The sequence below is a fragment of the Chelmon rostratus genome, chromosome 22 (genome assembly GCF_017976325.1).
Source record: "Chelmon rostratus isolate fCheRos1 chromosome 22, fCheRos1.pri, whole genome shotgun sequence".
Classification (NCBI taxonomy): Eukaryota; Metazoa; Chordata; class Actinopteri; order Chaetodontiformes; family Chaetodontidae; genus Chelmon; species Chelmon rostratus.
The window spans coordinates 10,047,626-10,075,465 of record NC_055679.1 but is presented as its reverse complement, the minus strand read 5'-3'; the positions used below and the strand labels follow the sequence as shown (position 1 = coordinate 10,075,465).

Here is a 27,840-nt window from a genome sequence, read left to right as displayed (position 1 = left end):
GTGTATTTTTCTCTGTATTTTGCTGCATGCAACCTGTGAATCACCATGGTGCTTTTAGCATTATGTGCTAGCTAAGTGCAACGAGCAACACTTGACAGGCTGTGAAGGGAAGCTCTTTTTTTGCAAATCCCAATGAATGCAATCATAAACAAGACAGGAGAGACATACGGGACGAGCAATGGAGTCCCAAAAGTTTAGTATCACAGGTGGAAGGTGTCAAGCTCTGGTGGCCTGTTTTTCTCAAGAGATCTACCTGATAATGGTATCCCTCGCAGCGCTCACAGTGCCAGCAACATGGCACACCTTTGACCACTTTCTTTCTTTCGCCTGCACGGCACGGGATGCTGCATACAGAGGGTGGGAGAGACGGGTCACCTGTCTTCCATCGCATTGCCTCAACCTAGAAGAGGAGAGGAAGAGATATTTGGATAAAGGCATGAGATCAGTTCCATATGGCTAATGTAGATTTTATTTGTTTTTCTCTTTTGGCGGAACAGAGCAAACACGGAATCATTCAGGTGTTCGGATGACAAAACAAAACATCCCGCCCTCTCGCGGGACATCAAGCGACACAAAGACTGGCAGCCATCTGCTGAAGTTGACATTACTTTTTGTTAACCGTCCTTTAACACTTAGTTTTCCCTGTACCTGCAGAAAGTGTGTCTTCGGGGCAGTGTGGAGAGCGATTAGCACAAGCAGCCCCTGTGATCATTTTCCTGAGTGCTGCCGGGCACAAAACGAACACCAGCTAGTCTGGAAGCCAGCAATCAGACCATAATCAGATCTGGCACAAACATGCCATCTGTATTTCCTTCTGTGTGTGTGCGCGGGTGTGTGTTTGTGTGTGTGCATATGTTCTTCCATGTGCGCATTTTGTTTGTTTGTGACTGTGTCGTGCTGGCACTATCCAGAATCCCCAAGCTTTCCATATGTCTGGTGTGCGCGACGTTGGATGCGTGCATTTTTAATTTGTCGTTATGTGCGCGAGTGTTTGTAACTCTGTCATTACACCGAGTCCCTGAGGTTCATCCATTGCTGAGGGTGCTGAGTAAAATGGAGCATTACTGTTTTAAACAGGCACACAGTGTACCAGTGCAACAAAAACTAGTTAGAAGCAAAAACCCATCAGGGACTAAGAAAATGGACTTGATTTGATCATTGACACACATACAGAAACACACACACTTGTGGCGTTTAGACACCAACGTTGAGTAACTTAGTGCTGCAGACATATTTGTCAGGACAAATACTCTAACAACAGTGTACTATAAGTGTGTGTGTGTGTGACTATATTAACACTGGATAAAACTTTTGAAGCTGTTTGTGTGGAGTGCTGTTTTTTCTGTTTATTCAGTATTTTCACTCATTATTTATTCATAGCCTTAGCAGCTCAAGCAGAAGCTTCACAAACACACAGATACACACCTTATTCGGTTCCAGTCATCATAAATTATGCACAACCCAAAACAATAAAGGCCCAGTCATGACCCTCTCTTCCATTAACTACCTAAATGACACCATAATAGCTGTAATTGGATTCTGCTTTAATTGTAAACATTAACTAAGCTGTGCATACGTGTCCACGCACTGTGTGTCCAGCCAACAGCGACCATGAAACGTGCTGTTTGACTTGCACTCTGCCTGTTGCATGGAGCTTTTGATCATGAAAACTTTCACCTGCTGCCATCATGACATTGGGCACTGTGCCACCAAACCCAACAGGACTGTTAAACAAATCGCATACATCTGTTAATTTGTCAACTGTCAAAGTGGTCAATCATGTGTGCATTAACTACGTGCTGTCCTGTGTGATGCTGCTCTCTCTCTCTCTCTCTCTCTCTCTCTCTCTCGCTCTCAGTCAGCCAGGCCGTCCATCAGGCAGAAAGCACTTTGTGTCTATTAGTCTTCTCATCTGTCATCTGGCCTTTCTAATGAAGTCCTGGGTGGATTTAGAACACGAAACACTCCAGCATGCTCAAGGAGTTTGTGTGCATCTCGTGTGCGTGTGTGTGGTGTGCGTGCGTGTCAGTGAGTGAGAAACTGAGACAATGGGATTATGTATTTTTGCGAGGACGTGTGCTCCAGATCTGGTGCCAGCGTTGACAGGTTTCATATACTTGCGCATGAGTACATCCGTACACAACAATTAGAATTCCAAAAACAAGAAAAGTTCTGCGCTTTCTTGTAAAAAAAAGCCAGATGTATTTTCAATTATTGTGAAGTCATTTTTTGTTTATTACAAAGAAGTCAGTGTAAGTATGCAGTGAGCTGGAAACACATGAGCAATGATATATGCATTGTTTTGGACTTTTGTTGTTTGGATTATAATGTCTTTATTGCATTTCCTAAGAGTGGTGGGAGGAGGAAATTATTGGAAGTTAAAAAAATACAAACCCTTCACGATCTCCCACACAAATATAGGCAACCAGATGATCGATTTCCATCACGTTTAGCTGGATATCCTGCTTTGCTTTTACTCTTATTCACTTTTTGTTTTCATTTTGACCTCCTTGTACGACTGCTAATTACACTTGATGCTAATAGTAATAGTGATAATAGTAAATCCTAGGAGAGCTTAGCATGTATGTGAGCGTGCATGTCTCACTTTGAGGTGTAGTTTATTGGTCCAGGAGCCGATGACTCTGTACTCGGCAGTAGACCTGTTGATCTGGTACTGGAAGATATCGTATCTTCCCGGAGCGTCTCCATTCTCGTTGAAAACCACTGGTGTACCGGCACTTCCTGGAACAAAGACAGCAGATGTTGGAGAGAGGGTCATCTTAGTTGTTTAACGTGATACCATTACATCTTGATCTGTGCTCGAATGGCTCCACTCTTTATTGACCACAACTCCCTAAAAGAGAAAAAAAAGTTTGACAATATTTGGCAGCCTTATGTTGCATATGTTGTAACTGCGTCTCCTCAGAAAAAACAAAGACAACAAAAATCAGAATGATTATAGTTTCTTTCTACGTACTTGTGGTAACAAAAGAAGATACAATGCCCTCAGTGAGCACTTGAAATGTTTTTTGACAGACAAACGTAGAGCTCAGCAGCATGGTGACAAACATCACAAGTAAATTCCCAGATTTTTGGGAAGCTTAAGGAAAAACAACACAACACACCACTTATAAACAACTGCCTACATGCATGACTGTGCACTGCTTGAAGGAAACAAAGAAATTATGCAAATGAGAGTATCGTATCGCTATCATTTACACATTGTTCATTATACTAATGTGTGATTATCAATATACTGTTATACTGTGATATCTGATATTTAAGTAGGAAATAACACATTATGCGCCTGCAGAAAGGACTAAATACACAAATTATATACATGAAGTACATGTAAATTTAATTCCTCAGGCAGTGTGTTAAGGAGGCGTGACAGCAAAGGCACTATCACCTTTAGAATTTAATCTAGGTTGTATTGTACCTGCGTGTGTGTGTGTGTGTGTGTGTGTGTGTGTGTGTGTGTGTGTGTGTGTGTGTGTGGGCTATAGAGTGGTGTGATTGAATATGCGCACGCATGGATAAGTTTATGTGTCCTCTAAGGTTTCGTTTTCTCACCACCAATAAGGCTTAACACAAACCTTTTATCCTTCTCCCTCTCAGTCTTACTCTTCTCCCGTCTTTTATGTAGCAACACAATCAAATCAAATTGCTGAATCTGGCGTAGCATAAAGGAAATCCAATTACGGTGTGCATGTGGAGAAAGCACCGCATTATGGAAATTCCACCTGTGTACTATAAGTCATTGATATGCGGGGGTGATGCTGAGGATATATAAAAAACAGCTACCTGTTTAAGATAAACCAAGAGAGAAACAGCGTGAAGATGAAGATTGGAAACTGACTAAGAGAGTGAAAACAGAAAGAGATAAAGGAGTGTGTCAGACAGAGGAAAAGGAGAGCGTTTATGCCAGAAACAGAAAATACCAACAGAAATACCTTTAAAGAGAAGGGTGCTCGTGATGAAAGCAAAAATTGAATTGAAATATAGACAAAAGGAGAAAGACACTTAAAAAGGAGCAGGTTAGGAAAAGAAAGAAAGAAAAAAACAATCACACAGACAGAGAGGAGAAAAGAAAGACAAAGGAAAAGGAGAAGAGAGAAACTCAGAGACACAGAAGCAAAGGCTCTATCACCGTGACCAAAAGTCATGAGAGATATACATATAATGGGTAAAAGAGAGAGATAGGAAAGAATGAACATGAGTGTCATTGAGAGAGATAAGAAAGACGACTGGAGGGAGACTCATCGATAGAGAGACAAAGCCGAGCTCTCAGTGTCTCATTGTTACAAAGTTATGAATGAGGTCCATTGCTGTGAGAACTGCTACATGTTCAAGCGTACCTATCACACAAAACACACATGCCCGCCCGCATGCACACACACGCATGCACGCACGCACGCACGCACGCACGCACGCACGCACGCACACACACACACACACACGCACACACGCGCACACAGACACCCACACACACAAAGTGTCCAGTGTCGCCTTTTTCCCCGCACCGTAACTGTAACCTTGCCTGGAATTGCTGAATACCAAAGGGAGGTAAAAAAATAAAAAACTGCAATGAGGTATTTCAGCAACTCGTTGTTGTGCACCGCACTCGGAGAGGATCAATTAGTGTGATATTCACAGACCTCTTTCCAAGCCAGATTGCACTGATTTGAATACGGCATAGTCAGTGTTAAATGAGAATCATTTTGGTGTGGACCACCCAAAGTGAGGCCCGCAGGCCAAAGTTGGCTCGCCAGATGTTTCAAGCAGAAAAACAAAACAAAATTACGATAACTTTTTATGCTGTTTTGTTTTTTAATGAAAATTAATATGTAGGATCCCTAATTTTTAATCATTTTACATTATCTGAGCATGGCAGGAAGACACAGGAAGTCAGTCAGTTAAGGGGAAAATACAATACAAAAGTTTTTGCTTTTTCACATTTAAGTTTCAGTTCTGGTCCTTCAAGGGAAAAAGCTTTGGGAACCCCTGAATTAAAGGCCCTATAGACGACATTCACTGCCACTAGATGTGGCACGAGAGCAGCAGCATCTCAGACCAAAACAAATGGAAACGTCGGCTACACATATTATATCATTCTCCTCAAAGCTGCCAGACTCCATTGCCAAAAACAGCAATTTTAGCTCAGAGATGATCAGTAAACTTCACTCAAACTTGATAGAAGCAAAATAAAACTTTCCAGAACCATCCTGGTTAGCCTTTCCACCAATGCAACAATAATAAAATAAACCCTAAATTTGCAGATTTAGATGTAAAACTATTCTGACTCTACACCATGTTTCCTGTACATTAGTAATGCATTCAGCTTGGTATGGAGCTATTTCTTCAATCTGCCAAGTGACCTACATGCATGTAGCATAATCATTAGCTTCCGAGCTAAACCTAACTACCTAAAACATGTTTGAGGTATTTAAAATTTGATGGTTTCAATTGGACCTGAATGACTTCATCTGGACTCACATCAGGCCAGGCTACCAAAAACAGAACAGAGAAAATGGGATTACACACACAATGAGAGTGTGACTTCAGTCTCTGCTCTAAACGCTATTACTCCACTCCATCTTTGCAAAGCAAATAGTTGTTTGCTGCTCAATGAATGTTCAAAATCTCATATGTAGGACCTTTCATGTGCTTACAAGGCAACAACATTCACCAGACTAACTCATAAACCTTAGCAAACACAGATTCACCATAGGTACCTTCCTAAACACGACACAAACCACCTAGCAACAACCGAGTGACACCCTATCAACTAATGCCCTAGTAGTCACTTAGCAACAACATGTCAACACGTAACATCTTGTACTCTTCTTCCTTCACAAACGATCTCCCCATCTTAAATTCTCTGCGTTTCCAATCGCTCTCCCCATCCCCATCCATCTCCATTCCGCTTTCTCTCCCTCCATCTTGTCTTCTGGACCATCCATATTTTTTTCATCGCGTTTCGGTTTTCCTCATTTTGTGCGAAATGAGCGCACATGAATCGCAAATGGGTTTTTTTTCTGTTCACCTCATCCCCGGGGGAAAGAGAAGCAGCCACAGGAGATCTTCATGGCCATCAGACTGAAAACGACAGCCACCAAACCTTCTTTTCTTCCTCTTTCTCATCTTCCCCCTCTACTTTCATTCGTCCATTTGATTCTGGCTTTTTTTTTAAATCATCGTCTCTTCATTTCTTTGTTCCTACTTTCCTCTTCCCATCGCAACATCCACCAACTCCCACTTTTTTCCCACTGACCCTCCTCTTTATTCTGTTTACTCACTTAATTCCTTAATTAACTCCCTTCGTCTCGATCTGCTTTGGTCTCTTTTCAACACACTGGACCCCTCTCTCCCTTCCTTTCACAGATCAGAACTTCGTGCAGTTTTGGGCACAAAATGAAAGGAAAAAGGAGGTGGAAATAGAAAGAGAGGTAATTAAGTAATTTACGAAATTCATCAGAGATTGTACAATGCTGGGCTCACCAACAAGGGCCCTGCCTAGATTCACTCCTCTATTTGAGCTACCTGATTGGCCAGTCTGTAGCCGACACTAAAAACAGAAAAGGTTCATTTCTCACCCGGTGATGAGCGTGTCATCTTTTCCTCCCCACTCTTCTATTGGCCGACTTCCTTCTAATTGTCCTTTTTACACCAATCATGCCTCTTTAGAGCTAGTTAGGTGTGCAGCAACCGAAACAGCTGTATGGAGCACAGACATGCTGGCAGGTACTTTAAATCATGCAGAGCACAGGCAGACTGTTTTCTTCTCTGAAAGCGGTGGCTGCCTTGAGAAGAAAATGATTATTCCATCTCATAGTGTTTGTACCATTTGTTGCCAATTTCTGAGTAAGGTGGATAAAGACAGCACACTTTTATAAGCAGCGGCAATTACTGCAAACACACATACAATAGGCAGAGTGGGAGTTGGCAGCATCCAGCCAATATGTTGGGAAAAAAGGTAGCTGAAAACCCCTCATCAGTTCTGATTAATGTTTTGGCTTAAGAGATGCACGGACAGGCTTACAGGCCTAATGAATTTCCATTTGGGTTTTGTTTTGTTTGTTCAACACAACATTTCTAGTAAAAGGCTCATGCGGGCTGAGTATACTATATCTGCAACAGGGACATGTGGAATTGCATGCACTCATTAATTGTGATAATTTAAGAGCATTTAATCACAGATAAATAGTTTATCTGCTAGGCGAGTAAAAGCACAATCGCTAAATCTGTGAATGTGTTAATGTAATCTGGCTGCAGTGTGTGGCCTGTGTGGGAGCAGTGACATATCAACATTTTGATTTTCACAACTTCCCGCTTTAGTTGGCATGACCTTGAAAAACAAATGATTTGCCTGTCGCCCTGGCAACACACCTCCACCTCATCCTTTAGTGATAACTTTCATGTTCAGTTATTCAATGGAAGATGCTGCAATGCAGAAATATGCTTCAGCTGTGACCTGAGAGTTAATACTGTATTCAGTCACAAAAACATGTGAAGTCATTGATGTGTTTGTCCATCTTTGTAAAAGCTTTTCTACCCATAGGACTCGAGTAAAAGTCCCGCATTCATTTTCCAAAGGGATTTTTAAAGAGTTCAGGAGCATTTTCTCACCCCATAAAGTAGCAGTCAATCCAATTAATCAGAAAAAAACAATTTAAAAATCACCAAATTTGAACAGAAAAGGTATGAAAAACTGTAATCCGAGAAGTAACTAGTAACTAAAGCTGTCAGACAAACATAGTGAATCAAAAGTACAATATTTGCCTCTGGGATGGAGGAGAGAAGAAATATAAAGCTAATAAAATGGAAATATTCAAATTTGTACTTAAGTACAGTACAGGAGTAAATCATAAATGTAAATGTAGTTACATTCCACCACTGTCTTACAGTCTTTATTGTACCTTTCACAGAACACAAAAATCTTTTATATAACGCTGCCAATACTGAATTTCTTAGCATTCTGTGATGCTAATTTCTTCTTCGCCCCATCTGCATTCACTTTGCATAACCTAGAGCAAGCTGGCAAGCTCCTAAATGACACAGAAAGTGCTGAAAAGGCCAGGGGGCAGATGCATTTTAACACAATGCATTGTTTCACTGCCTCTGATTTAGAGAAATAACAGTGAATTCGAAGTTGAGTTGCTTACTTGTGGAGGAGGTTGGTTGCTCAGTTTAGGCTGCTTGAGCGTGGTGTGAATGGCTTATGCGTGTAGTTGAAGGGGAGTGTGCATGTGTGTGTTTGGAAGTGCAAGCAAACGTTTTCCTAGACTTATTTTAACACCCCAGGTTCTCACTAAAACAGCACGACGGCGCAGCGACACAGGTGTAAGCTCTGCTGAAGTGCCCTCGAGCAAGATACCGTTTCCCTGCCTGCCAGAGGCACTGCTCTGTAGCTTCCCTGCAGAGTCGGAGGCTTTTCCCTTTGGGGATCAACTATAGAACACACCAAAGAAACCTACAATTCTCTCAACTTTTCTCAAGATTTGCAACGGAAGCTCACAGGTCATGACCTTTTGCTTCATTAATGTAAAAGGATATCTACTAACGAATGGAAGATTTCGCACAATGAAGCCAATGTGAATTTAAATTGAGCTGAAATGGACTTGCAGGCCGAGATAAACTTATGCAAGGAGAATAAGAGTGAAATAAAAGTGAAATAGTAATATTGGCACAGGAAAGTAGATGAAGAATTGATTTGCTTTGCCGCTGAGTTCAAATATATTCAATGTCAGTCACACCCATCTGGATCACACTAACCCGAGAGAGAGATGGAGAGAAGAAAAGAAAAAGTAGAGCGACAATATATCAGAATATGAGCCAGCGAGGACGGCAGAATCACCTCAACCCTTAGCCAGCTTCACTGTCACAGAGAGGCAGCAGGAGAGGAGAAAAAAACAAAAAACGATGGAGGAAAATGAGTGACAGAGGAAGACAGAAGATAGGAAGGTCTATAGGAACAGCATCAAACCCAGTCTGTATGACAGATAGATGCAGAGACACATGGATCGACTTACAAGCAAAAGAAGAGAGGGAAAATGAGGGCGAATAAGAGAGAACATGTGTGAGTATCACATAGCAAGTTTGACAGAAAAAGGAAAAGAAGAGCAAGATTTGGGGTAAAAAAAAAGAAGAGATGGAGAGTGAAAAAGAAAAAAAAATGAGAACTACAGAATGTGTGAGAACATCTATTAACATAGGCCTTAAAAGCTCCCCGGCTGACAGAGATAGAAACAGGCAGATGGAGGGAGAGAGACTGGGGGAGAAAGAGGGTATATGAATAGCCTCAGACCTCTCCCTGTTGCTGGAACTAGAGACATAGTGAGATAAAAGACAAGGGGGGGTGGACGGAGAGAACGAGTTCGAGAGGAAGAAGCAGAAGGGCTGTTAAGAAGCCCTCAGCCTTGCCTGGTTCACTTTAGAAACACTAAGGGTGAATAGCAAGTCTTCATATCAGAGACTAAATGTTTATGACAGGGAGATGCAAAAAACCACACTGCAGCATGCATTAATAAAACATGCGTCTGCGTTTGTGTGTGTCTGCGTCTGTGTTGCCAGTTTTTGCCAGCAGGCGCCCATCTGTGTGCTGTGCCTCGATAGCGCTAATAGGGGAGAGTGACAGAAACGGACAGTTGAAGAAACACAAAAAGAGAATAAGAGATGATGGAAGGAAAGTAATAATGAAGCCTGGACTCGTCCAGCGAAAATACTGTCGTTTGCGCCGCAGTGGAGAAGGTAACAGAAACTGAGAGGCTGGTTAACTCCAGTCCTCGTTGCTTATTTCCTGACTCTCTTCTCCTCTGCTCTGAATTTTCGATCACTGTTTGCGGTGCTTTCCGAGCCAGTTTTCACCGCTCGCTGTAAAACCATCCTCACGGCCAAACCTCCCCTCCTTCCACAGCAGCTGCTTCTCCTTCCTCTCCTCTCCTGTTCAAAGCATCTCTTGCTTCTCCATCCCCTCCTCCTCTCTCTCTTTACCTCCCAGCCTCGCGCCATCCCACCGCTCTCTATCTCAAAAACTACCCATTTTCTCCCCTCTTTTCCTCTGCGCAGTTCATAAGTGCTCTTACTTCGCCTCCTCCCCTCTTCCATGCATCCCTCCCTCTCAAATCATCCCTTCCCCTCTCAGCTTCTCTGTTATTGCCATGCCTTGTTTGGGCAGAAAAAAAAAAACGGCAGGCGAGGAGATAGTTTGTCTGAGAGAAACAGAGCAGATGATAGAACAAGCAAAAGAAACAATGGATGTTTGAAAAAGATCCAGATGTAAATGGTTCTCACTGTGAATAAGGATGAAACACAAGACGGAAAGGACAAGGCAACAAAGGAAAGACTGTCAAGAAAAGAAAAAGAAACACCAACCTCGGCATAAAACACACACATGCACAAAGCACAAGACAGCTTTGTATGGCAATTGCAAGTAATTACAGAAAAGTAATTTAAGGAGCCTCCATCTGTGTCATGATCGCCATTCACTGCAGTCTTGGAGAAAATGGGGAAGAGAGGAGTAAAAAGGAGAGTGATGAAAACAGGGAGAGGGCCACTATTAGGCTGATCAAAAGAGACAAAACAGCCTGAACAGGGGGATGGAAATACAATTTGGAGAGAGTGAAAGCGAGGGAGAGGAGAAATAAACAAAAATGAGAAACAAGGAGTTACATTACCAAACTTGGCAGAGGGAGAGAGGAAAAGAGGGGTGCAGCAGAGAGCCTGAGTGAGACTGATAATGACATTACACCAGCTTCGGCCTCATGAAGTAACCCAGGAAGGATATATAGTACATATAGTACAGGTTTAGAACATTAGAACCCGGTCTCATCAATCTGTGTCCAAATGACACAACTTCACATTTTCAAACTGCCCGCAGTTCATACGCCAGTCTGAGGAGAGCAGATCCACGTTCAGGTGACCTTTATCCTCATTCATAGTCGGGTGACTTGCGTCATCATGGTAACAAAAATAAGCATGTGGTTAGCCTTGTGAATTGGTCGCCGTCTGGTTAGGTTCAGGCAAAAAAAAACTACTTTGTTAGGTTTAGAAAAGGTCACAGTATTAAACATGTTACGTCCGTGAACTTATGGATAGAAGTTACAACAAGTATCCAATCTGACTTTTGGTTTCACACAAGCTTCAGTCAGCTTGAGGAGCAGCAGAGCTACATGAAGGAGCTTCATCGAACCAACACCTGGATGAAAGTCCAACCATGGACCTTCTCACCCTTTAAACAATGTCACCTGAATATTTTTCCGCATTGTATTTGGACGCATCTGTCCATTCAACGTAACGGAGAGGACCGACACGCAAAACCGGACTTGAGTGTTTGGATTGCATGCAATTCCCAAGTCCGAAGTTGTGTTATTTGCATGCAGATTGAAGCGGCGTATATTTCAACTGCAGCTATGTAAGTCAATACATCCATAGTCCTTCGCTGGTCATTATGCATCATCACTACTATGTCCTGCTCTCCCCTTCCTTTTGGGTCCACCTCCATCCATCTATCCCAGCAGAACAGTATGTCCCACATGTTATGACATAGTGCGAGTTTGTGCATTTGCCTGCACAATGCGGCCTGTCAGTGGATTATTGATGCTTGTATTTTCCTCTCTCTACAGTTGACAGACCCACATTTTATCCAGTTAAATCTAATCTCCGTCAACAACACATTCCTGACGAGAAAAATATGTGTACTGGGCGTCAGAAAAGATGCACAGATGTGTGAGATTTACTGGTGTCTTGGGATATGCAACAACAAATTATTATTCCTGTCTCTTATTTCCTCAAACTCAATTCATATCCTATTCTAAGTCGTGTTTGTGTCTGTCTGCCTGTCTACTGGATTCATTTTGGTGCCCTTTTATATTTGCCCATTCTTATTCTGTTTTCTTATCTAAAATTATATTCGGCAAATGATCCCCTTGCAGAAATTAGCCCATTGCAGTGACTGGGAAATACACAACACGGGGAAGATAATGAGAAGAAGACAAGAGTAATAGAAAACAGTGTATGGAGGAATTCAGGCCATACAGACACTAAAAAAATGAGCTGTCAGCCTGCATGTCAGAATACTGACAGTATATTACTTTCTACCATTATAATGCAACTGTTGGGGCTGTCAGTCCCTCACCACGTTGAAATTAGAAACGTATGTTGAAGCATACAGCTTCAGCTTGCACTGTACGTGAATTGCTTCTCGTGTGTTTTACTGTAATGGAATGCTACCAGGGTAAGCAAGGCGATACCACCTACATAATATTGGACATTACGCCAATAATCTCCTACTTACTACCTGCTGCTCGTAAGTGAACAGCAGGTAGTAAGTCGGAGATTATGTGCGAGTCTGAGCAGCTATGTTGCGCCTGTGTGACAGATATGAACAGACAAAGGATCTGAATGAAATAATGTATTAGAATATCCCCAATGTAATGCATGAGACTTGATGTCCTCTGATTATTCAGTTATTCGAATATTGAATACAGGCCCGATTTCAAAAATGCTGGGACGCCGTGCAAAACATAAACAAAACTGAATGTGATAATTTGCCAATGCTTTCATGTCCTGAAAATGCAAAAAAAATGCCTGTAGTAAGTATAAGTGATGCACTTGCACAGCTTTTTTAATCGGTCCAAACCCCAAACATTTCAGTTACTATCATGTATGATGCACATTTGAGAATCTGGAAGCCGAAAATGCTTGCTTGAAAAATGACCAGGATGACGAATTGATTACCACAACCGTTGCAGATTCATTTTCTGTTGCCGCTGACCAACTGTTGCAGTTCTAAAACGCCATTTTCCCAAAATGTCAAACTATTCCTTTAAATTTGTGCTGTCCTGTTTTGTAAAGCCCTCATTACAGTTAAGTGATACACATTTCTGTGACTGCTACAGTCTGCGGCTGTAGCCCTCAGCTAAGTGTCCACTTAGTTTGCCACTCAGTGTGGCTGAGTCATTCACACACCCCCGGTTCAATAGCCAGGACCATGATCACTCACCTTGTGCTTCATTAAAGACAATCACACAACACAGGCGCTGTTTCAAGGGGTTTTTTCTGGTTTCTGTTCTGCTGCTTCTGCTCTGAAAGAACAACCAAACACTTGAAAAATGATTTGAGGGCTGCAAATGCTACGTGCTAACTATTTTAAAACCCCTGATGGAGTATCAATTTCATGCCTGTACACTCAGCACCAGTGTTGTGTGATTGGCCCTATTCAACACAAAGCAAGAAAAGACTTGACAGCAGCACAAGTTGAACAAGCTGCTGTGTGGTAGGGCATTAACCCCCATCACGCAATGTCTATAAAGCCAATTGCATCAATTCTGAAAAGACTACCACGTCCAAATCATAGAATGGGACCAGCATCTTGTAAAATTTCCCACTTCTGTAGTCAAAAGCAACGACCCACAACGGGTGAAAATCCAAAAATGAAGGCATACAAGATGTTTTCAAACAAGACCCATGCTCACCATCATGGAGTTTTGAATGAAAATCAGGCTAACTGTCTCTCCATCTGCTCCTTCCAAGGGGTTGTCCTGACACAAGGAAAGTTTAGCATCTTTGCGCTCCCACGCCTTCTCTTTCACCATTTATTTCTCCATTTGCCTGTCTCCTCTGCTACCTTTCTCCCAAGTCTGCATCTGCCACCTCTTTCTTTCAAAAGTCATACTCGAAATAATCTAAAAATCTTGCTCCTCATTGTTTTCTCACAGTGTCTTGCTTCTCAAGGTCATCATGCCCTGGTAAAGTTTGATATATCCCACTCAGCACCTCTTCTCTGTCTCTCACCATCTCTTTTTTTTTTTTTCCAGAGATCATTTTACTCAGCTAGTCAAGAAATGAATGGCTCCATTTTTTACTCTTATCATGTCCTGGCTTTCCGTGCCTCATCTGTTTCCTTCTATCCAAAGCTGTTATTAGCCGAGCAAAGTTCATCTTTGTTAAATCTCTCAACCCAAACACATCCTGGCTCGTTGTCTTTTGCACTTGCTTTGTCTCTCCTGCCAACAAGCTTTCGTACTTTCCAAGCCAGCTGGCCATCTCTTTTTCTCCTCACCGTCCTCTGGTTCCCTCTCCCCTCCACCTGCACCTTGCCCTCGTCTCTCCTCCATATGTTCTCCCCATCTCCCCGGTCTCTCCACTCCCATAACCCCCTCTGTCTCCTTCACTCCCTCTTCCTCTCTCCAAGATCATTAATGCCTGGTCAGGTTCATCATCTTCAAGCAAGTTACTCCTCCAGTGCTGCCTCTCCTTCCCTCTGAGGTCATTATGAGGGAGTGAGCTTCATCATCCCCCAGCTGGTTAGTCCTCTGAATCCCTCATCCTCCTCACATCGCCACAAACCCTCCCCACGTCTCTCTCTCTTCCACCAAGGTTGTGCAGCCAAGTACAGAGTTCATCATCTCAAAGTCAAGCCGCTCTAATTAGTGCAAGTCGGTTCCCATGGCGATGCCCATCTTGTCTCTCAGCAAGAGATATATAACCTGGTAGTAATAAGATCAAAATGAGACAAACACACACATACAACCCCGATTCTGACAAAGTTGGGACAATTTGTGAATTCTTTTTTAACATAAACTCCACTGAAAACAGTACAAAGACAATACATTTAATGTTTTACCTCATCAGCTTCATTGATTTTTAATAAATATCTGCTTATTTTACAAGTATGTACAGGAGCAACAAAAGACTGGGAAAGTTATGGAACGCTCCAAAAACACCTGTTTGATCATCCCACAGGTAAACTGTTGATTGGCAACAGGTGATAGTATCAAGATTGGGTGTGAAAGGAGCATCCTGGAAAGGCTCAGTTGCTAACTGGGGAGGATGGAGCGAGGTTCATCACTGATTGGAAAAAGGACGTCACTGCATGGGCTCGGGAACACAGAAAACCTTTGTTGTTAAACACAGTTCATTTGCAAATGACTGCAGTCTGGTTTTATTTATATTTTACTGGGAGTCCCATCTTTTTGGAATCGAGGTTACACACAGTAGGCTGCCTTCATTTTTTAGAAAACCTAGTCCATGAAGCTAGGAACATATCTTATTCGTAAAGCTTCTTCAAAGCATCCTTGAATGTGGAAGCCTATTTAAAAACGTGAAAGTTTAACGTTTAAAATTGTGTCACCTTAGATTCTTAGGAAACACAGCAGGGTGGCTGCAGTGTCATCAGCCGAAGGGCAGGCCAGCGAGCACAGAAGGAAGCAGCCGTTCGGTTTTCACTCTTATGGCAGTTTTTACAGCAAGTCTCTTGTAGTGTTGCAGGTGTACTAAAGATTTATATTCGGGGGAATTACACTTTATGTTACGATGCAAACAGTGTCGTGTCCGAGCAAGGTGGCTATCTGATACTGAACTACTTCAAGAGAGTATTTAAACTCCCAATGGAAAAAAAGTCTCCATAAAGGAGGTTGTGTGGCTTGTTGTTTAATTCTGGTCAGAAATCTGTCTTGGGTTTAAATTAATGTAAATTTGACTATCTCTTCAAAACCTAATAAAGATTGACAGGAAAAAAAACAAAAAGGCTCAAGAAAACGTGCAAACTGTAGCCTTCAATTGATGAGGCAGTGGCTTTAGAAAAGAAGAGTGATGGGAGAGAGGACAAGAACATGAGCAACAAGTGTGACAGAAAGCTAAGAGGAAGGGAGGGGGGCTGAAAAGAAGACAATAGAGAGAACGAGGCGACAACTGAAGGACAGAGACATGACAGGGGAAGAAAGAAACAGAAAAGGATAGTACGACAACAAGGGAGAGAAAGAGTGATGAGGCAAGAAACACTAACAGCGCCTCCATTTGAAAGGCCACTTTGAGACGCACTCACAACAAACAAAGCCAGGAGAGTGTGAATAGGCCAAATTCATCTGCGTGGGCGACCGCCGTGTGTGTGTGTGTGTGTGTTGGGTTGTGAGTAGCAGCATCCAAATCGTTAATGTTGCCGCACCCAGACTGACGGAAAAAGTATGTCACAGCGAACAAATGCTACTTGTGATCAACAACACACACACTGATGGAATTGCTTTGTTTAATGAGCGTATCAGTTTAGTTTCCCTTACTTTGTACTTGGCTTTCAGGATTTTCATTTTATTTTCATTTTCAAGTTCATTTTAGTTTATGCATTTTGTTTCTTACTTGTCTGCACTTTTTTTGCAAGTAGTACGTGTTTTAAAAAACTATTTCAGATTAGTTTTAGCCCGGTCGATAAATCAACAACTATAAAAGTTTGGGAACATTTTGAATCCCCTGTAGCTTTTAAAGGTGGGTGTTAATCATTCAGACGTCCCATATTCAATAGCTAGTATCACGTCTTTTCATCTTTTCATTCGTTTGATTGCTGATTGCTCTGCTCTTGCACTGCAGCATGACGCTACAGCCTGTTCACTGGAGCTCTTTCTGTCTTTCTTGACGTTTCGTAGACAGATTGGGAGAGTTCAGACTCTCACACAGACTTGACTCTAACTAAAAGGAGAATGTCTGAGCATTTTCAAGATGGTACTTATGTTGAATGTGGGCATCAACATGCAAGTAAATGGAGAAAGCGTAAAGTGGAATTTTCGTTTTGTTTTTGTTTTGGATTCAATCACTCATAACGGCCTTAGTGTGGGTGTGCATTAGTTTCTGCACGCGCTTTATGGGCGTGAATGTGTGCGCCCGCCTGGATAAGCCAATAAACCCACCGACAAATAAAAGCTGGACAGCATGGTGTGCCATTGCTGCTCCAGGGTCTGTTTCCTTATTGTTTGTCCCACTTGCTCTGCAATGCACCAGCCTCTGTTTGTGTGTGTGTGTGTGTGTGTGTGTGTGTGTGTGTGTGTGTGTGTGTGTGTGTGTGTGTGTGTGTGTGCAGTGTTTCAGGGGTAATTCAAATAAGTGGGTTTGAGGTAAGAAATCATTTTGAAAATTTTGTTTTTATGAAGATTTATCATTTCAATATCACGTTTCTGCTCGATTTTGCAACTTCAAGAGGCAAAAGCAGCATTTATTCAAAACAAATGCTGCTTTTATCCTTTAATCAATGCTGAATGATACTTTACAGGGCAGATCGATCTTATATATATTGATATTGTCATGGGGGATTAAACCTTCTTCTTTCCTGGGAGCCGCCCTAATGGTTAAGCATCCTATTTTTATCATTAATCAATGCTATTGAACGCAGTAATAACTGAATATCAACCACGTTACATGAAGAGGAGAAAGTCTTAGGGGGGCCCATCTTGTTGGAAGGGATGTCCACCTCAAAATCCAAGAGTACACTTCCTTATGAGCTCTGTCCCTTTCCTTGTCTCGCTTTTCTGCACCTCCCGTTCCTTCTCTGTCACTCGTGCCTGCTAGGCTTTGCTTTGTAAGTTAAGTCGTCTTGGTACAGATCCAACAGGAGAACAATCACTGCCCTAACAACTTGAAATTGTCCCCTCCCTCCGACTCTGTCTTGTTCCCTCGTGCAACTGTTCCAAAGGTGAATTGGTATGGATCCAGAAAGAGCAGAGAAAGAAAGAGAATCCATGCTTCAGCAACTTTAATGTATTCTCTCCTTTTATGTGCCACAAATACAGAGAAAGTAAGAGAGAGAGAGAGAGAGCTGCTTCCATCTTTGCCCCTTTTCTTCTTTATCGTTATCAATGTCATGTCGGCCCTAAATACAACGAAACAACTTTTAATTGGAAAACACAAATATACCCAGGCGTTTACACATAAACAGACATAAAGCAGCCGGCTTAAAGGCTTTAAAAGTCTTACAGGCTTCAGTCGATGTAACCAACCCATATAAGAGTAAGTACAACAAAGAGCCACCCAGAAAAAAACATCACTCTTTCTTCTGCCCATTAGACAAAAACGGCAGAGAGGCCTTTAAACATTTAATGGAATATAGTGAGAAGTACTCAAGCTAAGGTTTCTTAGGTAACCTTGGAAGATACTTCATCTGAACTTTGATGATTGCCATTACAAAGATGACATTCAATATACGTAGGTGCCAAAATCTACGTACAAGCTGTTTAATGACACAGCCGAACTCTGCCGACCCACCTAGGTTTCTTTTAACGATTTACTGTCACAGCTCTGGAGTGAAGAACGAACATCAGTATCAAACCCCCCGCTGTTCCTCTGTTGCAAAATCTGCTCTTTGTAGATTTTTATCAGAAATGGTTTACTTCTTTGTTTCATTGCTATGCAAACAAATGAACCCACGACAGAAACAAAACTAGTTTTTGGGAACAATACTTCAAGGCAGGCAACCACACTGTGTAGAGGGGAAAAAAAAAACTCAAAGCCACAATGTTTTTTTAGTCTTTCTTGAAATCAAAGAGAGTCAGAATGGGAAAAGACCCAAGAGGGACCCATCTATGTGTTTTCAAAACTTGCTGGTAGACGTGAACGGAGGACTCAGACATAATGTAACTACTCTGTAGAAATATTCCTTCCCAGACACTTGGAACTGATGTTCGACTTGCACGAGCCAGTGTGAAAAACATTTTCCAGTAAGACATGAGTGAAAGAAAAATGGCATGAAAATACTGACATGTTGGTGTAATGAAGCAGCACATCGTCTGACTTTGTGTTTAATTCCAGCCGCCTGGTGCTGCACGGGCCGACAAATCCTTCTCTTCACTCTTGCATCTTTTGTATCAATGTTCCAAGACCGGTCGTCGTGTTTTAACCAACTTGCTTTGCTTAATTTAAATGGTCTGCCAGTGTGATGCATCCATGTCTCCTCCTCAAATATTCTTCAGTTTTTCTCTGAAAATACTAGCAGGGAAGTTGTGTGAGGGGAGTGTAGTGTTACTTATTCATACCTTAGATATTTTAAGACTTTCTTTGATAGTCTTTGATCAGTAAATTATACATCTATTGGGATCTGGACATGCGATGCAGACACTGACAAAGGCAAGTGGCTACATATGCGATACAAAAAAATCAGGCCTTTACGAAGGTGATGCTTTTATCTCAAACTTTCTGTCACACATCTGAAGGCGTCATGGGCATATGAAACATCTGCAATGGCAGGTGCCTGACTGCCTGTTTGATAACTTCAGCATCAAACCGTTTTTCTCTTATCATTTTTAGCTCCATCTAATTTAGTTTTTTATGTTCTCTCAGAATACTGCCGGGGACAGTTGCGGCACATTTTGCGTAAGGCAGCTTTCAGTGACTGGGAAGGGTTTGGAGATTCATTGGTGTGTAAAGTTTGCAACCTTGCGGTTATGGGATGGTTTCTGTACCCTCTGGGCCAGCGGTAACAGAGAAACACACCTGAGCACAAACCTGCTGTCGCAGTATGAAAGAGCAGACCGTTTCTGCCTGTGAATTGGTTTCTGACACCTCCAGTGATGATGGACAGAGATAGCACCGGAAACAACACACACTGGCACATATTTTGCACACATTCCTGCACAGACACACTCGTGCAACTTCTACCTTTCCACTGAAGCTAAAATCAGATAAGCATTTCGGTAATCCTTGCAATAACACCTCCTTTCTCTATCTCATGCTTTCCTACTCTCGAACCTATATGTATTCCACACAGTATTTGACAGAGGGACACAGGAAATGAAAAGGCACACAGAAAAGCAGGTACAGGCGCATGGGGTGGGGTGGGGGGTGGATGGGTTGGATTAATAAGAGAATATTCAAATGAGGTGCCTGATATTATTTAGAAGGAAATGAGCAAATGTTTTTCACCCACTTAAATTTGTCAGCGGTGAAGGAAGTCGTGGGGAGACAGGGGAAATGAAATATTGAGGCTCAAAGTGTCGAAAGACCAAATCACCATCTGCAAAACGCAGAATATAAGCAGATAATGTGTTCGGGGAAAGCAGCAAGCTTAAGTTACTTATGAAGGTGAAAAGGCAACATGACATGTTTTCATGATAAGGATGAGACAAATTAGACGAGGAGCCGGGCTTAGCATTGTTCAAGTATGAGCTGAATTAGTCAAGTCAGGGTGGGTAAACACTACAGGATTACTGCACAGTGTCTAAGCATTTGAAGGCCCTAATCTGTCCTTTTTTAAGTGTTGTTCTGAAGAAATGCCAAAGCGCTTTACAGCCTAATAGTTCATTATTTCATTCTCTATTCGTCTGGAAGGACTGATGTCTGCTGCAAGATACTAGAAAGAAGAGAAAAGGGAAAGGGATCTGGCAGAGTGGATTCTGCTCTGTGAGATGTTGCGTTAGCTGTGCGTGAGTATGAGGGAATATGCATGGAGTTCACTTTTTTAGCAAAAAGCAACACTTTTAATGGGTAAAATGTATCTTGAATGGTTCAAGAACACCATCTATCGAGCAAAATCACTATGCGGGAAGCAATTCACCAAAACCAGTGCAGAACTCACCATTAAAGCTGACGGCGCGAATGTGGCTGAGCAGCTCTTTGCCGTCGATGCTGGCCATGCGCGGGCAGAGGCCCGGGTATCCGTAGCAGAGCTCCCGGTGCATGCGGTGCAGGGCGTGGGCCATGGCGTACACCGCGTCCATCACAAACTGAACCTTCCCCTCTTGTTCGTAACTGGAATCACGACCGACCTTTTCTAATCCTGAGAGGAGGAGAAGAAGAGAAAGGGGTTAGAGGGGAGAGTGAGGAAATAGAAGATATTTCACTTCTGTGGGTGCCGTTTTGAATATTATCAGGGTAGAGACAGCAAACATAGCCCAGTACAGTATGTGCTGGTATAAAGTAGATGAAAGTAGGTAGAGTTTGGCTGAGAGAGAAGTGAAAAAAAGAGATGAAGGGAAGCCAACAGGCAAAACTAAAACTACAATACAACTGGGTGAAAGAGAGAGAGAAAAAAGAGCGCTGAAAAGACTAAAAGAAAAACTTCTGCAAGGCAGGTTGACCATCAGACAGGTAGCAGGGCACTCAGCCTGACAATGACAAATAACTCCTCTCAGTCCATTCTCGCCCTGGTAGCAAAGTAACAGAAGAAAAAACAGCATGTTTCTTCTTTACATCGTCTGAACCACTGATAATGGCATTTCCTTGTATGAGAGAAAGGCAAGAAAGTGTTCAGAGGAGACAAAATATACCCCGTCCTCTTCCTGAAGCACGTCACAGGCTGTGTGCTGAGGACTATATTCTGTACAGTGTACTCTACAACTATATTCTATCCATTTGTCCAGATATACAATGCACATTGTGTTACTTGTTACAGTACTTGTAACATTTAGATGCTCTCTGGTGTATCTGCCTTGTGCTTCTGCTTATCTTACTACTGCAGCCTAATTTAATTGCTGCGGAGTTACGTTTAAGTTCATCAACTGGCGATGAAACAAATGCAGATTTCAATTTGGCCTTTCTGCATGGCTCACATGACGGCACACACACATGTCGAGCCCCTCCCTCCCTTCCTCCAACACACACATGCACACAGGGAGAGGCACGCGGTTCATCGAGAGGGTTTTATGTAACGGCTCATCAGCATAGTGAGCTAATGAAAAAGCAGAGCGGAGTGAAAATAAAACCTCCTTGATGCATTAAGATGGAAATCAGGAACTGATGATGACTTTCTTTTTCTCTGTTTTTCATCAGGAAGTTGTAGGTGTGCAGCTACAACAGGAAATCTATTTCTTTAACCATCTCCTTCCTTTTCTGCTGTTTTTTTTTGTCACTGTTGCTTGTTGTTCTCTCCTCATCTCTTACTTCTGCCTCATTTCCATCTCCCTCTTGTTCACCCTTCTCCTCTCCACTCCCTCTGTCTGTCCTATTCCCCCTCTCTTTCATTCTCTCTTCTGTCTCGCTCCTGTCCCTCGACGTTATTCACCCATTTCTTACAAGTAGCAGTCACCTTCAGGCAATACAAACTGAATCAAAACCCCGTCTGGGCTGAGTTGAATTAACAAGACCAGAGGGCCCTCAATCAATATGAGAATCCATAAGGAATTAATGGGGCCCTGAGAATGAAATCTAATCCACAGTTATAGAAGGCTGTCAGGTGTTCTGTATGCACGTCTGTATTTGTGTGTCTGTTGTTGGTGGGGACGGTGGAAGAGGTGCGTGCGTGCGTGCGTGCGTGCGTGCGTGCGTGCGTGCCCCAGTAGGAAATTAGTCAGCATTGTCTCTGTGTTATGCAGTCCATCCAAGCAGCTGATCACTATGCTGGACTAATAATGGAACTCATCTCCTCTCAATCCCTGGATAACAGAGCTGTACAGTACCTATAAGTGTGTGTGTGTGTTTGTGTGTGTGTGTGTGTGTGTGTGTGTGTGTGTGTGTGTGAGCGTGGAGAGAGACGGACAGTTAATGTGTGTGTATTTGTGTTGGAAAAAGAAAGAGGGACAGACACCGAGCTTGCACGCGCTAACCGCGTCTCCTAGAAATGACGTGGTTGTTTACAACCAACTCATCTCCCTTCAAAATCACGCTGCGGTGACAACGTAACCGCTGCCTGGAATAAGTTCAGAGACAACGATTCTTTCCTCTCTCCAGCCCGTCCAAAGATTCAAACCCGTAGCTATTCATTCAGCTGATTGTATCCAGTCAATACGCTATTGATTTCATGAGCACATGCAGGGGGGGGGTGATACGGCACATCATGGTTTGAGCACAATGCACGTGGGAAAAACCCCCTGCTCTGGGCGGCGGACTGAGACTGAGGGTCAAAAGCCTAGTGAGCCGCTTCCTGTTGCTCATCGGAGCTGGCCGACACGCTGTTTTGCGTATCCCTGCCTTTATATTTGACATTTCATTTGAAAGAGCAGCTGCGCAAATGACAGCAACCTTTATTTATCCAGAGAAGGCACGCACCTTTTGGCCAACAACTTGCTCGGTGTTCGTAATTACACACATTCACACCTCAGTAGTCGAGTAGAGTAGAGAGAGGGGGGAGCTGTTCTCATTAACGTCTGAAATTCTGGCCACAAGCCCAGTTTTGTAACCTCATAGCCAAATCTATATTTAATTGTCTTTATTGCTAAGCAGTCAACAAATAATTGTACAGAGTAAAATAGCTTCTAAAAGTCTCATTTTTTGAGACGATTTTGATGTCGTGTGTTGCTGTTTTTCCTCTAAAAACATATTTAAAAGACTATTACATGTTAAACAACACTACATGGCCGAAAAGTTTTTTAGAGGATTAAAGGTCTTGTCTTGCCCTGGGGTTACTCTGGTAACAGCCTCGGTAATGTGATTGATGCTACTTAGCCCAGACAAATACCCTCTGTGCAGCAGGGTGAGGTAAATTCTATACCAGTCAACCCGCTGCGTCTGGTGGAAATAAAAACCAGCAGAGAGGTGCAGCAAGGTGAAGCAAATGCAACTAACTGACTGGCTAACTGCCTTGAAGGATCCAATTGGCTGTTAAATTACTGCTCTTGTCAGAAATCTCAGCGCAACCGCCGCCCAATACAATGAATGTAAATTTAACGTTGAGATAAAGAGTTTATGGAAGCCGACGCTCGGATGTGTTCCAGCACTTTAATCTATGCAGAGCGCCAATTAAAATAGTACAGATCTAGTATTGAAGCTACAGGCTGAAATAACTGCATTGTGCTCTGCATGGATTAAAGTATTTAAACATATTTGCCCGTCTCTTATCCCTCTCAGTGTGAAATTCCTTTATTCACTGCAAGCGCTGAATTTTGGGAATGCAGCAATGACCTCTTTTAACTGTTGTGTGACATGTTGTGCTGCTATTGTGGTTTAATCTGGCTTTGCGGCTGAATGACACAAACCTGGACATCATTCACAGGGAAACAAAGGGTATTATCTTTGGCAATGACCCATTTGATGCATAACCTCTACTGGCTCCAGGCGTCACAGGAGCAGTTCCGGGGTTAAGTGCCTCAGTGACAGTCTTTAATGTTGAACTGGACTGTAAAAAGTTGCATCACTGTTTGTACTTTACTGTACAGCTTTATAATGTTCACCTGTAGTCTGATTTTTTTTGTTTAATTGCTTCTTCTGTTCGTATCATATATCTCCATTCACAGTAACCTAACACCCCCGGAAAATCTTCTGACCTTACTGCGGTGATGTACATGTGTACTCCAGGATCTCGTGACATCACTGTGTAGTGGGTGCGGTCACAGGTGCAGCAAAGCAAACGTGTGAAACAGACTTAAACCTTTTAACCAGGGGGCGGTGAAACTCTGCTTTTCAGGCTTGTGTTAAGAGAGTATTTTAAGGATGGCAAACAGAAACAGAAAACTAAGAATTTCATCGCACAATAAAAAAAATGCATCCGACAACAAAGGATTTGTGGCTCATTGTTGCACTGAAGTTAAAAGAGATTTTGTTTTTTATGTGCTTGGTGCGCTCAGGAAATAAAAAGTTAAATCTGTAAGCATCCATTTCATAAACACCTCTTGCACAATAACAGTTGCTTTTGCCAGTAGACGGACTGCCTTTGGGACTCTTTAACTTCTAATATGAACGCTCACAGAGGAAAGCCAATTGACTTTACTCTGCTTATGGCCATATGGCTTATTGTCATAACACACTCATCGGCAAGCAGATATGCACACACTCACATCCACACGGGCTGATTATGTGCATCATCTGCTGCACTGCTCGCAGTGTCGGAGCACAGTGCAGAAAGCAGTTAAGGGCTACAATCTCTAACACAACTTAAATGATAATACAGCATACTTCATGGCGTGGAATTGGTCATTTGTGCCACACAAACCAGAAATCAATATGCATTTCTGTCTGAGAACAGATCGCTCTGAAACATCTCTATACAGTCTCACTAATCAACAAAGGGCCCTTGAGCTGGCTGCCTAATGGCCTACCATAATTACAAATCTAATTATGCTAACAGTCAACAAATAAAGCTAAACAAGACATACATTAGTAAATGTTTTCACAGCAACTGAAGGGTGCCGGCTGAGTTTGTAGCTCCATCCTTCATGTAAAACAGTGACAGTGGTCGGCATGAATCTGTTGCAATGGATTCAACCATTAGCAAGTTTTAATAGCAAGAAAAAGAGTATCGAAGCATTCATGGAATTCCTCAAAACGTCTCCTGCAGCAAATTTCACTCCTTCATTGCAGATAATAATGTATTCAACACCCAATTTCGACAAAATATGGCTAAGTGTGCTGCTTCCATTTGTAGCTGTAGAGCCTACGCAGATAGCTGCTTAAGTCATAAGTAGTGCATTTAGCCGTAATTGGTAAAAATATGAGTATATGAGTATCATACTGAGTGTATGAATGGATATGCAAGAAATTGATTATGCTAAGAGGGGTTTTCAATATTTTTATTACACTATTAGACTTTAATTTGACTGTGAATACCACTGGAGTACATGTGTTTAGATTTTCCTCATTAGTAACACATATGGCAAACTCTGGTTCTCCATATTATCTATGGTAATAATCGGCAATCTGCCAAATATCTGGTGTACCTGCTGCTGTTCTGGTGAAATTTAGCTTTAACTCGCCACAGAGAGACTTCAGCTGACCAGGTTTTGTCAGAGCTGTACCAATGGAGGTGACGCTGACATACTAAAAACCCTCTTTTTGTAAAGAGAGACCTAAAGAGTGTACAGCTGCTTTCCAATTGGCCCCACAATAAGTGTGTCAGTAGAGGAATATTGATAGAGGAGTTTGTCTTGACCTTTTAAAACTGACCCATAAATATCAGATTACTGATCGCGGTTATTATTTGTAACCAGATTTGTGACCTTATTACACAGAGCCAACGTGTGTCGCCTGTCTTCCTCAACAAGCCAAAGTCTTTTCCTGATGTGTCCGTGTGCGTGCGCACTTGTTTGCACTCAGCATTTGTGCACGCTTCCATTCAGAGCAAAAGTACAACAAAACTGTTGTACTCTAAGCCACGGATCATGAGATAATGAGAATTTCTCTCTGCTGCTCTTATGAGATGTGAAACGACACGATGCATCATTAATCAGCATATCGCAAGACAATGCAATCCCTGCCCTGAGACAGTTAAACGACTGCTGCTGTTATGAATAGTGCTTACTGGGAAAACACTACTGTCTCTGTTTCCTGGGATTGCGTCAGGTGTTTTAACCGGAGCAAGGGGTGCATGTGTGTGTGTTTGTGTGTGTGTGTGTGTATACTTAGTGTGTGCGAAGAGTACAATAACGTGCAGCTTTTATTGGATCTGTCTGGCCATTGTCTGCAGCCGGTAACAGCCTGTCGCACCAATGAAGTGGCCTACAAACCTATTCATTTCATCTCTGCGCAGAACGCGTATGTAGGTGCAAAATAAAAAGGCGTCTTTAACTGAGTCTTTGATACGTGAGCAGAGAGTATTTAGAGCAGCGCAGCCTTGCCTTTGTGTGCATGCCAAAAAAGGAAGATACAAACAGGGATAAAGGTTGAGAGGTAGGCGGAGACAGAGATGCACAGAGATGGATGGACAAAATGTTAGTGTATTAATATGCAACCTGTCATACATATTACACTTGCCTTCAATTTCCAGCCTGCAGCTGCCAAATTAAACGTACTACAAGAGTATTTAACTGGTTGTGAAACAGTCTCAACTTAATACTGATGCCGCTATATGACCTACATAAGCAAGCAAGACCATTAGCGAGAAGATTGGCTATTTCTATACAGTTTTTCTTACTGTCTGCACTCAGGACAAATGCCCCGGGAAATCATAAGGAATGTTTTAGGGCAGGCAAACCGGAGGAGGCTATATTTATATTTCTCAGGAAAAGTTTCACAGTGAGTAGTACAATAATGAAAGTGCAAAAGCAAAAAAAAACAGAACACAATCATTTGCAAACAGGCTGTGTTCGAGAGCCCATGTTGTAATATCCTTTATGCAATCATGTGTTTCACAAAGTGGTGAAGGAAGTTAATACATTTGGATGGAAACCCAGCGACGTACCAATCCTACATAGCCAAAAATAGATATACCACCTCTTTGCTGTGCTGTGTTTAAAATTAAAAAAATAGTCCTAAACAGGAGTTGCATCTCTCTCTCACTCACTGCCAAAACATAGGCATCAACATCTTTATGACATGAGGCAGTGGGGCTCATACACAATGATGCACAAAATGAAAGTTCCTTGTAGTTGCTTTCAATTCAGCCTCTCACTCTGTGTTAATGACATCGGAGACCACAGGCAGCCTGGTTGGTTGGCTGCTCGGTTAGGGAGGATTTGAATTTAAAACTCTGAAAAAAAAGAGAAGACTTGGAAAAACTCTCAGAGGCAGAAGCACAGATGAAAAGTGACTTTCATGTCTCATAAGAGATCTGCTAACCAAAAACTGCATGAGGACGCAATCATCTCCATATCTGCCTCCGAGTCATTTTCATATTTTGGGGTTGATTATTTGTTCGTGTTGCATGGGCATGCAGGCCGGGTGCTGTGATCTGTCTCTAGATCTGTATAAAGGCGTTACTCATCTTGCTCTATGTAATAAAAAGCCACAGGCATCGCTTTGTTCAAAAACTTATTTGATGATGAAAGTTCGGTTTGAAATTGAGATAATCTGCCATTTGTAGATCACGACACCTGCTGTTACAAGTCGTACAGTCGAGGGAAATTTAAACTTTAAAGTTTCTAGATGACAAAAGATAACAGTTTTACAGTTGGGACACGGAACTTTAAAGAGATCTTTGAAGATGAGTCGTGGCGGTATTTTTATTTTTTTTTTATCATTATCATTATTCAGAACTCATTCTGCATTTTGAAACAGACCTCTTCTAGTGCATCTTGAACGACGTGAGATACCACTTGAATCATCTAACCTGGCACTTCAACATTAACGGTGAGGTGGCGGTGCTATGACTCACGCCAGAAAGAACATCAGGATTAATGGAGATAACAGCAACTCAAATGTAACCTTTAAAAAACAAGTGAAGAGCTGAAGTCTTTGTGCTACAAGCCTTGAAGTCTTGAAGATGAACCACAACCAATG

The 27,840-nt window shown here is 42.3% G+C and overlaps 1 protein-coding gene across 2 annotated transcripts in view; it reads right to left on the bottom strand.

The window, feature by feature from the left end:
- grm8a (glutamate receptor, metabotropic 8a) overlaps positions 1 to 27,840 on the bottom strand; it is a 216,248-nt gene that overhangs the window by 27,222 nt on the left and 161,186 nt on the right. For both annotated transcript variants that reach the window (XM_041963691.1, XM_041963690.1), the window contains exons 6-8: positions 20,333 to 20,533; positions 2,606 to 2,742; positions 254 to 400 (exon numbers count right to left, since the gene is read on the bottom strand). In XM_041963691.1, the coding sequence (XP_041819625.1) occupies positions 254 to 400; positions 2,606 to 2,742; positions 20,333 to 20,533 (485 nt within the window). The remainder of the gene's footprint in view (positions 1 to 253; positions 401 to 2,605; positions 2,743 to 20,332; positions 20,534 to 27,840) is intronic.